General features: G+C 42.4%; 1 protein-coding gene across 1 annotated transcript in view; it reads right to left on the bottom strand.

Moving 5' to 3' along the window:
• The window catches only part of FAT2 (FAT atypical cadherin 2), a 77,754-nt gene that overhangs the window by 29,510 nt on the left and 35,885 nt on the right, over window positions 1-12,359 (bottom strand). Inside the window, exons 9-12 of the mRNA XM_002920750.4 lie at window positions 11,367-11,577; window positions 4,245-8,303; window positions 2,490-2,686; window positions 204-357 (exon numbers count right to left, since the gene is read on the bottom strand). Coding sequence (XP_002920796.1) covers window positions 204-357; window positions 2,490-2,686; window positions 4,245-8,303; window positions 11,367-11,577 — 4,621 coding nt within the window. The remainder of the gene's footprint in view (window positions 1-203; window positions 358-2,489; window positions 2,687-4,244; window positions 8,304-11,366; window positions 11,578-12,359) is intronic.

Here is a 12,359-nt window from a genome sequence, read left to right as displayed (position 1 = left end):
CACAGACCCAGATCTTATCTGTCTGTTGATTATGTCCCCACCATCTAGTACAATGCTTGGTACATGGTGCCAGTATGTTTGCTGAGTGAATGGATGGATGGATAGGTGAATCCCCGTTTCTTCTCCAAGGAACCTAGCATGGTATTGGTCACTGTTATTCATTAATAAGTTCTTGGTTTGATCCTGAAGCTCAGGAAACCCACCTGTATGAGGATCCAGCTTAAATTCATCTGCCCCAGGACCATGCAGAGAGTATGTGATCTGAGCATTGGTATCAGAATCCAAGTCTGTTGCAGAAACTTTCAAAATGAAGTGTCCTGGAGATGTATCTTCACTGACTTTGCCAGTGTAGAGAAGCTGGAAATGGAAAACAAAGAAGGAGATTGTGGGAGATACATCTAGATCGAGAGAGAAGCCAAATGACAGAGAGGGAGACAGAAGCAGAGAGAGAGATCAGAGAGCAAGATGGGGAGAGGGAAAGAGAGAGAAGCAGGGCAGGGGTGAAACAGAGAGAATAAGATGAAACATGCAAGGAAATGGAGATTAAAAACAAGGAGCAGGATGACAAGAGGACTAGTCAGAAAAGACAGAATGAGAGAAATTCCACCACTGAAAACCCACACTAGAAGGACCTGCTACCACCTACACCACAGGGACTCTTTCAGGCTTCTGGGTGAGTTTGATGAGATGGGCCTGATATTAGGCATTCTGGAAGGTGTCAAGCCAAGCCACTCACTCCAGGCCAGGCATCCTGGTCTCTGTGGTGAGGCCATGCTGTCAGGCTCACCCCCTGCCTATACCCCAAGACAGACCCTTGACTGTTTAAGTCAGGTCTGGACCCCAGTGGCCCACAGGACCTGCCCCACCCTCCAAAGTACTGCAGGTACTTTCATAGCAGGGGATGTGGCACAGGGAAGAGGCTGGAGCTCCCTGGTATCCCAGTGTTTCTATAGCTGCTGTCTCTGGGCACAGGCTCCAAGCAAACTGATTTCCCCCACTGTAGGGTGTGGGTGAGCATGAACCCCTGTATGTCCTCTGGATGGAGGCTTTGGGCCTGGGTAGGCTGTGTAGAGATAGACTCCCCAGGTCTCTTTTTCCTGGCTCTAGTGATGCTGTTGACCACCCCTGGGAAGGCCAGGGTAGGTTTGATCCCGACCTCTTCCAGCATGGGGAGGATGCAGGCTGGTTATAAGGATGGCTAAGGGGAAAGGATGGCCACCCTCCTCCCCAAAAAGGCTGCTCTTCTGAGACCACCCAAAAGGTGGTCATCCTGGATCCTGCAAAGGCATTTTCCATGCATCCTGATAACATAGGTTCTGTTTTTCTACTATGATTTTATGTGGTTGGAGTGTAAAAGACAGAGGAAGAAAAGGTGATGGGACATATGTATTTTTTTGTGTTATAAGGTCTGTGTTGCATATATCTGTGCAAATAAGTGAAGTGTATATATGCAAATGCACATGTAAGTATGTTTGTGTGAGTCATATATGTATACTTCCATATATGGAAGGGTATACAGATGGATGAATGTTGTGAGTATATAGGTGTATGCTTATGTATCTGTGTGTATATACATATTGGTATTTGCATGTATATATAGAGTTGTAGATGATCCTCTGTGTATGTGTATATGGGGGAGTATGTGTAAGTTTGCATTTATGTATATATACTGAATGGCTGGATTTTACATAAATTTGAATTATTGTTATTTAAAATGTTACAAGAGTAAAATGTTAATAGTTTAACGTTATCTGAAAATTTTGAGGTAATGCAAATCTCCCAAAGTTAAAAATTATTTACTGTGTTTTTAAAAATATGTTTAAACGCAAAGCCTCCGGGACAATGATTGTTCATTTATGTCCTCTAAGAACACAGTTCCTTTCCTAACACACACAGACAAGCACACACATACCACCACCACCATTCAACATTTGTTTTCACGGGAAATTTAGGGTTGCAAAGGAAGCAAAAACGTTAACTGCCTGTCTGCATGTTTGTGTGTACATATAACCTCAAGGAGGCATCTGTGGTGGTATGTTTTACCCATGTAGATGTGGGGATGTACACAATATGGGCATGGGGTTAGTGTGAGCTGTCTCTGGGGTCAGTTCTCTTTGGATGTATTCGATAATGAGCTATGCTAACAAGCTGAGTGGTGGTGGGGTTTCCCACTGGGCACAGCAGACTGGAGAATGAAGAAGTTACTTTACTTCTGGATGTATTTTGTAGAGAAGTAGACTTTTGAAGGGAGTGTAGGGGGAGAAGTATGGACCAAGCGTTCTAAAGAGCTTGGTGACATCCTTATGCCAGGGGTGGAGGGGAAGAATTGCCTAGAATGCCTGCCTAGGGCACTAGTCTGAGGCTAGCTGGGGAGAAGCCAGGGCTGATCAGTGATGCCCAGCCTCAGATGCCCAGCCTTTCTCCTTCCTCTTGGCCTTCACTCCAGCTTCTTTGCCTCCAATGCCACCTCATCCTCACAAGACTCTCACCTGTGAGCACTGCGGGCTGTTATCATTGACGTCCAGGACGAAGATCTCTACAAGGACCGAAGCTTGGAACTTGCCATCGGAAGCAGTGATTCTGAGCAAGTACTTGGCCATGTGCTCACGGTCCAGGGTCTTCCTTGAGAAAATCCTCCACTCATCTCCAGCTTGGCTGATGCCAAACTGGCCCAAGGGATCTCCCTCTAAAAAGATAGAACAGAGCTTCCAGAAGTCAAGGAATAGGAATGAACCAGGTTTGTGCCATAGGTGGCTGCCCACAGGACACTTTTTTTTAGGATTGCTAGGAAAGACAAAAATCTCCTGCCTTAACTAGGGACCCACCATTCTATATTGAGTCAGTTATTTGGTGTTTTGAAGGTTCTTCTGACTTCAAAGGCCTCCTATTAAATGGAATTATCACTATGAGAAACACCACTCTAAAATATGTAGCTGAGGAGCAGGTTTCTTATTTTTTTGTTCTTTGGAAAGCATTGGGGGAAGTTAAAAGGAAGCACATTTCAATTTTATACAAGAAACTTCTGATATCTAGTATCTGTTCAACAGTAGAGGAGTGGGAAATGATTGACAACACTAAGCTCTCTGAGGTTTTAATTTGCAAATGAGGACACAGACTAAGTGGAGGTTCCCATGGATCACTAGGTTTGCTTCTGAGTCATCTTTCCTTGACACCAATCACTGATAGAGGAGATGGATTTATGAGATTCCAAGATTCCAGAGTTCCAAGACTCAACTATTCCAGGAATTGATGATCTATTGATATTCATTCTATTACTCAGAGATGTTAAGACTTTGTGTTTTTTAGAGTCTGGTTTTATTAGATGATAAAAGTCTATCTCCCTAAGTTTCCATATTTCAAATGACTCTGATCCAGGATCTGTTTCCATAGGAGTCTATGATTCTTGGTTGGAACTTCAGGTTCATTAACTTCCTGTCAGAGAGCTGTGATAGCAGGAGGAGCCATATCTATGGGGATGGAATGACATGGCACCCGGGAGAGGGAGAAAGAGGCATTGAGAAGTAAAGAAACTCTTTTTTGGCCACTGGCTAGCTGGTTCAGACACTGGACAGGGGTTGGGGTGATTTAGGTTTGCAATAGGTATCCACTGGGGAAAATAGCTCATAGGGTGTGGTTTTAATCCCAGACCTGACTCAAGCTTGGAGGGTGACCTTGGTTGAGTTTCTGCCCCTATCTGTGCTTTGGTTTTCCTGTGTGTGAAATGAGGGGATTGAGCTGGAATCATATCTATGGAAGTGTTTTCACTCTAACACTTAAATCTTGTGATTGACTTAAGGAGTGTTTCTAGTATCCACAACTTGCTCTAGGAAGAATACACTCCACAAGGACAGTCAAATGACAGAGTTTTCAGGGATCACACCATTATTGATGTCTTCTTCATCCTCTAGAAGCTAACTGAGAGCATTTATAGTATCTCCCTACTATTCTGTCTACTCCACCTAAAGAAACAAGAAATCCTCTCTACAAAACACTTTCCAATTTATAGGAGGCTCTCAAGAGCTTTTTCATGTTAGATCTTAGCAGCATCATCATAAGATGAATGAGAACAGGCATGCAAAGTCTATAGATGAAGCAGCTGAGGTCCTGGGAGGTTAATCGATTTACCCAAGGTCACATTGCTAATAGGTGGCAGAACCAGAACTTAAACCCATGTCTTAGGGCACCTCTTACTATACTTTTTTCAATGTACCCCAGTGCTTCCATTCCAAGACAGTTATCCTTACCTGTGATATAGCAGGTGACCTGTCTGTTCTGCTCAGAGATATCAGCATCCAAGGTTTGAAGAGTGACCACAAGTTCACCAGGTTCACTATTCTCAACCACAGATCCTCTGTAGTCTTCAGAAGCAAATCGGGGAGCATTGTCATTCTCATCTGTAATGGAGACTTCAACCAGAACAGAAGAAGACAGCTGGATGGTCCTTCCATGGTCATAGGCCACCACATAAAAGTGGTAGGTCTGGTGGGTCTCACAGTCAAGTTCCTGGAGTGTGGTGATCCAGCCAGTCTCACTGTCAATGGCAAAGAGCTCATGGATATTGCTACCAGGGTCCACTGGCAGCCTGTAGCTCACCTGGCCATCATTGCCAGTGTCCTGGTCATTGGCAGTCACCTGAATGACTGAGGTCCCCACTGGCATATTCTCAGTGAGTACAGCCTTATAGGGATCAGCCTCAAATACAGGCCTATTGTCATTGACATCCTTCACTTGGATATTGACAGAGACCAAGGAAACCAAGTGAGTGTCATTATGGGGACAATGTGCCATTAAATCAATCTGGTACCATTTGGTGGACTCATAGTCCATGGCCTTTCTCACCTTTAGAACTCCTGTGTTTCGGTCCAAGGAGAAGACACCATCCTTGTTGCTCTCTGGTGTGGTGCCCTGTACTAGACTATAGATGACTGGATCTTGAGCAGCCACAGCTTTAACAGAACCAATTTCAGACCCTTCTGGAAGATCTTCAGATGCAGAGAAAGTATACAGAGGTTCAGAAAATTTGGGCAAGGACACTTCATTAGGAACTACCTGAAGCCGTAACAGCACCAGGGAGTTCCAGTGAGGAGGGCCCCCATCTTGGGCTTTGATTTTTAAGTCAAAGGCCCGATTTTCCAATCCCACCAAGCTCTCCTTCACCTTGACAACACCAGTAGTTGGGTTGACTTCAATGACCTCTTCATCCAAGTCTTCCATTGAGTCCACTGAATAGGTGACATCTGCATTCTGACCCTCATCTGCATCATAGGCCAACACCTGGATAACTGGGGAATCTTTACTGACATTGGATTGAATGGACACTGTGTACTCAGATGCTTTAAATTGTGGAGGGTTGTCATTTTCATCTGTCAGGATGATCTTCACAGTGCAGAATGCCACTCTTCCTCCTCCATCCTGAGCCATGACTTTAATAGCAATAACTCTTTCTGTTGAATTTTCCCGATCCAGTTTCTGCAGAGTGGTGATCTGGCCATTGGGGTTTATGGAGAACTTTTCACCTGCTAGTTTATTGATGATGGTATAATCTACAGTGCCATAGGGACCACTGTCTTTGTCTATGGCTAGCAACTCAATGACCTTCGTTCCCACCTTTGCATTCTCTGCTAATTCTGCCTCGTAAACATGCTGCTGGAACTCTGGGCTATACTTGTTGGCATTTGTAGTGTTGATATACACTGGCACAGTTGCTTGGAAGACCCCATCAGAAGCACCTACCCTCAAATTGTAAGAAGAGTCCAGGTGCTTTTTGCAAAGGTTGAACATAGAAATTATTCCTGATGAGCTGTTAATGGAGAAGTGCCTGTCCTGATTGCCAGAAAGAATCAGGTACTCCAGATGGGAGGTGTCCCTGCTGTCAGGGTCAAGAGCTTGGACTTTAAGAACCAGGTGTCCACAGGTTGCCAGCTCACTGACATTGGCTTCATACTGAGGTTGCCTGAACTCTGGGGGGTTATCATTGATGTCAGATACATTAACAACCACAAGGGTTTCACCAGTGAGTGGGGGGTCTCCTCTATCCATGGCCCTGACCTTTACATGAAAGTGTTGTTGAGTTTCATAATCCAGCTCTTGAACTGTGGACATCTCCCCTGTGCTCCCATTGATCTGGAAGAATTTGGAAATATCTGAACCATCCTCTACGATCTGATAGGAAACATCACGGTTCTGCCCTGAATCCTGGTCAGAAGCCAACAGTTGGATCACAGGGGTCTGAGCAGGCAAGCCTTCTGAGATTGAAGTAGTGTAGACCAATTGAGAGAAAGTGGGAGGATTATCATTGATGTCCTCCACCAGGACTTCCACTGTGGCTTCAGAAAATGACCCCAGAGCTGTGTCTGTGGCTCTGACTGTGAACACATGTTTGGTCTTAGACTCATAGTCCAAAGGGCCTGTTACTGTTAGAACACCAGTCTTGAAGTCAGTGGTGAACAGCATCAAGGGCTCTTCCTCCACAATGTTGTAAATGAGTCGGAGTCCCTCTGGACTTCGGGCCTGGGTGTGGAGAATTGGCGTATAGAGTGTGATATTTTCAGGCACTCTCACTTTGTAGTAAGGACTCTGAAATAGTGGGTTGGCTTTATTTCTCACGGTGACAAGTACTTCTCCCTCAGTCTGGAGGGATGGGGTTCCTCCGTCCCGAGCAATGACTTTGAGGTGATACTTATTTAAAGCTTTATAATCAAAGGGTTTCTTCAGGGATATGTCCCCAAGATAGGGGTCAATTCGAAAATATGCGTAATCTTCTGCAAATGCATATGTGACAGCACCATTTACCCCCAAGTCCTGGTCAGTGGCAGATACCTGAAAGAGGACATCCCCTGGCTCTGTGCCATCTTGGATAATCGTATAGTAGGGCAGATGCTTAAATCGAGGAGGATTGTCATTGACATCCTCAACAGAGACTTTGACCAGAGCCTGAGCTACCCTCTGAGGGGTCCGATTGTCCCTCAATTCCACTGCCACCTCATAAGTGTCCTGCTCTTCTCTGTCAAACACCACACCTCTTGTCTGCAACACACCTGCTGACTTGACCATATGAAACATGTCTGTGCCATTCAACAGGAAGTAGGAAAGAGTGTCATTCAAATGATTGCCCTGGGCACCAAGAATCACCAGTGCCTTTCTATCCTGTAAATTCTCCTTCACTGTTGCCCTGTAGACAATCTGATCAAACTGTAAGCTTGTGTTAAGGGCTTGTGTCAAAAAAATTTTTACGAGTGCAGTATCTTGATACAGGCCATCAGAAGCTCTGATGGTGAGCTCCCGAGAGACCCCCAGGAAAGCAGGATTCAACACAGATATACGACCTGTGATTGGATGGATGGCAACAGCTTCATCAACATTGCCAGTTTTGATGCTATAATTGACTTCTGAGTCATCATCGCTGGCCCGCACGATGAGGAGCTCCATACCCCGATGGATGGGCTTCACTATGGCTACTTCATATGCACGGTCTGAGAACCTGGGAGGAGAGTCATTTACATCTCTGATATTGATGATGACCTGGACAGGCCTGGAGGCAAATAAGATAGGGTTTCCTTGGTCATGGACATAGACACTGAATTGGAAAGAGGGCATGCTCTCATAATCCATCTCTGATATGATGATTAGAGTTCCCATGCTGGGATCAATCTTGAAAAACTTCAAAGCCTCTGGCTCCAAAATTTCATAGACCAACAAGGAATTAGCTCCTTCGTCACTGTCAGAGGCACGAATCACAAGGGGGTTGTTGGTTTCATCCATGATCATGCTGTACAGTGGAGCTGCTTCACTAACTTGGCCCACAAAATTGGACTTTAAGAACATGGGAGCATTGTCATTTTCATCAATGATGTAAACAAGAGCCATGACATCAGTAAATGCACCTGCCATATTGCTGCCTCGGATTTTCAGCTGGTAAGATGAAATTTTCTCATGGTCCATTTTCTTCTGGGTGGAAATGAGGCCAGAATATGAGTTCATGGAGAATACACCATCCTTGTTTCCCTCTCTTAACTCATAGGTAACTTCTGAGGAGCTTATAGCTGATACAAGGAGGATTGGTGAGCCAACAGGGATTGATTCAGGGATCTCTACAAAGTACTCAGCTTTGGAGAAGATGGGGGCACTGCTATCTGAGGGGTAGACATTAATGATCACTGTAGCCAGGTCATGCCACTGTGGGGAGCCTTGATCTTCTGCCTTGACTGTCAGACTATACCGGGCATGATTTGCCTGATCAAGTTTCTGGGCCAGAGTGATGATGCCTAGCAGGGCATTGATGTTGAAGAAACCCTCTCTGTTCCCTGAAACAAAAGACAAGACAAACTGAAATTTACCACATGTTCAAGAGATACTTTCTAGATCAGTAAAGAGGCTATCACACAAAACTTGTACAGGACAAAATCTACATCCCTTGTTACTCTGAATTTAGTTATGATATAGTATATATGGAAGATACTGTTTTATAAAATACCCTACATCATGCACATGGTATGTACTCCATAAATGGCAGTTTCAATGATCACTCAGTTTTGGGGTCACAACTTAAGCTGCAAACCAAAGCTGCAGAAGGTCTTGAAAGCAAAGAAAGGAAACATATGCTTTGTAGGAAAAGCACACTCCTCTCTGTATTTCAGTGGTCAGACTTTAAAACACTACTCTCTCTGTTCCCTGGGTAGTCTATGGTGGAAAGATCTGTCCGTGTCAGGCTTGGGGGTTGAATGGCACGAGGTAAATGGGGAGGGACTGGATAGAACACCCAGACCTTGAGGCTCCTGATCAAATGCCCTTTCTACCACACCTGGATTTCCTAAACTTTAGGCATTCTCACATTGTCTTTACAAGTTTTTTCAATACCCAGCTTCTACCTTTACTATTTTGTACAATTATTGAATGGATATTTTCCTTTAAATTGACTCATTTTCTTAAATTTAAAATATTTTAACAGGCAACTTTTGTATTGCTACTTTAAAAAAGAAAATCATTATTGCTTGCCGTAAATCAGAGGTTACCATAGCTACAAGTCAGTAGGAAAAAATATCTTATTAAAATCTGGGTAAAATCTATTGCTTGCTAAAGGATGTGAGCCTGAGACCTATCCTCTTTCTGTGGTAAAAACAAAGAGTAGCAAGTATTAGGGAAAAATTAAAGAGATTCTATTATCCAGGAAATCTTCGTCCTTGACTAATCAGGAAGCCCAAATGAGAATCAAGGGGGAGTACTTTCTCCATATCTGATCGCCTATTTTTTGTAGGCCTTTTAAAATTTAGTATTTATTTTGATACATGCATAATAACATTTCAAATTTAAGTTTTAAAGAAAGTTATGGTTATACGACATTATATGATTCACAAAAAATGTTGAAAATTAATTGTATTTCCCTAAAAAATAGTGTCTCGAAGTTATCACAGTTTTTTAAGCCTGACCTTATTTAGATAGCAACAGTTCGTTCGTTCGTTCCTTCCTTCCTTCCTTCCTCCCTCCCTCCCTCTCTCTTTCTTTTTATGGTAAGAACAGATAATATATCTACCTCTTAACAAATGTTTAAGGATATAGCACAGTATTGTTAACCATAAGCACAATGTCATACAGCAGGTCTCTAGAATTTCATCTTTCATAACTGACACTCCCCCCAGTTTTATTGAGATATAATTGACATATAATGTTGTGTTGGTTTAAGGTGTACAATATAATGATTTCATATTGCAAAGTGATTGCCAAAATAAGTTAGCTAACATCCATCATCTCACATAGGCACATTTTTTTTTCTTGTGATGAGATGATTACCTATTTAATGCCATGACTCAGTAACATCTGAGTAATTCTGCTCACCACCAGGGGTACAGGTCTTCCACCCAGGGAAGTATTGCTCTTTACCATTCTTATGCTGTTTATGACTGGTGCATATTTTATTATTTCAATGGCAAACAAATAGCCAGGCTTCATCATAAAACATTCCATCTCATTCCTCCCCCACTCATGGAAGCCATTCTCCAGCAGACTAGTGAGGTGATCTCCCAATTTGCCCATGTGATACAAACCCTAAGTTCTGTTAAAGAACAGTTTCAATAGGTAGACTGCAGTTTAAAAGTTGTTCTATTAAAAGTAGCCAAGTAGACTACCTAAGCATAATTATAATTTATGTTATACTGCTGAGAGAAAAAGTTGGGGCGCAAAATTATATATTCACTTCAATCTTACTATAGCAAAAATATGCACCAAAAAGATAAGAGGGAAATACACAAAATTATTTTGTCTGTGCTGAAAACTGTGACCGAGTGCTATTTTCTTCTTTATATATTCCTGCTTCTCTCATGTTTTAAAAAATGAGCATGTGTTACTTCTATAATCAGAAGAATATTTGAAAACTAATCTTATCTGGAAAATAAAATTAGTACCTCCATCAATGGGGTTGTCAATGAGATAAAAGATGTGAATATGCTTCATAAATCACAAAAAGTAAGAAATTAATGGGTTAATTTGTATTATTGTCCTTCAGTGATGCATAGATTTCTGCTGCATGGCAAGGAACTTCTGTTCCTTAAAAAAAATACAAAAGCTCTGATTTCTGGAAAGTATATAAGCAATAAATGAACATTATGCTCTGTGAGAGCGGAAAGCAAGTCATATTCACTTTGTCTCTCCACAACATCTAGCTCTACAGAGTATTAACTTTATTAAAGATAATAATTATTAAATGTCATTAATTATGAATTATCAAACATTAAAAGTATCATTAATAATTAGCTGGTACTAGATATTGCCCTTTTTGTTTCTTTAAATATGTATAATTAACACTTATCAATGAAAACAATAAACCCTTGGCATTCATATAATATTTTACAGTTTACAACATGTATTAACATACATTTTCTCTTTTAATCTTTACAAAGACTTTCTGGCACAGGGAATATTGCTCCCATTTTTGAGAGGGGAAAACCATACAACAGGTATGAAATCGTGATACGGCCTTAATGAAAATGTTACCCCTAAATGTAATTCCTACAGCTATGCCATACATCGTATAAGGTATTTATAGGTCCCTTCTATTGTAAAGGCACAAAGATACTACATTTTAAAATATTATGTGGACTTCATAAGCATTCTTTACAAGTACGGTTGTTGGTATACATAATATGTATATAAATTCTTCCATAACTTAAGTAGGCCCTTAGTTACTATTCTTACCATCTTTGGAAGTGCATTAAGTTAGGTTATTATAATCCCAGAGAACACTCTAGAAATGGTATTTGCCAAAGCTTAGAGAACCTGGCATTTGATTAACTTGCAAATTCATGCCTCTGGTGCTTTTTCTCATTGTCAGAGACTCTTCCCTCTTGCTCCGGACTCATGGCCAAGCCTCTCACCTTTGAGGAGGGAGTAGTGGACCTCAGCATTGGCTCCCCGGTCACCATCCATGGCTCGGACCTGGAGCAGCTCTGTGCCAGGGGTCGTGGTGTCAGGAACACTTGCCTCATAGTGGAGCTGGGTGAAGTGGGGTGGGTGGAGGTTTCCATCCTCCACGTAAATGGACACCCACACAAAGTTCCTCTTGATGGGCATCTCCTGGTCTCGGACCTATGGGCCCAAGGGGATAATGCCATGAGCAGCAAATGGAATGGGAGTAGGCAGGGTTAAATTAAGGCCAATGAAATAGAATACCAGTGAAAAATATACCTAATTGTAACTCTCTGTATCCATTTAAATTTTGCACTCATTTATGCTCTCTTTTTAAAAAAAAAATTTATAGATTAGTGATTATTAGGCTTAGCTATTTTCGTGGATAATCCTACTTTAGGAGAAAGGTAGAAATAAGCACAGAAACAGTATTTTCCAAATTAGGTCTCAGAGACTATTAGTTCTTCAAGATGTTAACATGTTACACAGCAGGAAAAATTCTATGGTCAACTAAATTTAGGGGGCACTGAATTAAATGAAGTTAAAGTTTTCTTTGCTGCAGGACTTTGCAGAGCCTTTAATGTGTATTTATGTGGCCAGAAGTTGATAAACTAGCACATAAAACCCTGCACCTTGAATCAGGGAGACTGGCTTTGATTCTGGTTCCATCATTAAGAACTGTTGGTGAACAAGTCTCTGTCCCTCTGTGGGCCTCAGGTGTAAGATGAGAGAAGTGGGTTGGGTCAGGGCTGGGACACAGTGAGACACATGAGGCATGCAGGGCATAGACTGAAGGAGGCTACCTCTCGGGGTCACAAAAGTGTGGCACAGAACCCTGAAAGTGAGTCCTTCTTCAATGTTGTGCCCCGCACGCCTCACTTCTTCACCCCAGTGCTTGCACTAGGGGGAGATAGTCTCTGGTCTCCTTCTCAGCTCTGATACCATGTCAGTCCACATTGTGG

This window comes from Ailuropoda melanoleuca, chromosome 3 (genome assembly GCF_002007445.2).
Source record: "Ailuropoda melanoleuca isolate Jingjing chromosome 3, ASM200744v2, whole genome shotgun sequence".
NCBI lineage: Eukaryota > Metazoa > Chordata > Mammalia > Carnivora > Ursidae > Ailuropoda > Ailuropoda melanoleuca.
The sequence above is the reverse complement of the archived record's forward strand: the minus strand, read 5'-3'. Positions and strand labels throughout refer to the sequence as shown.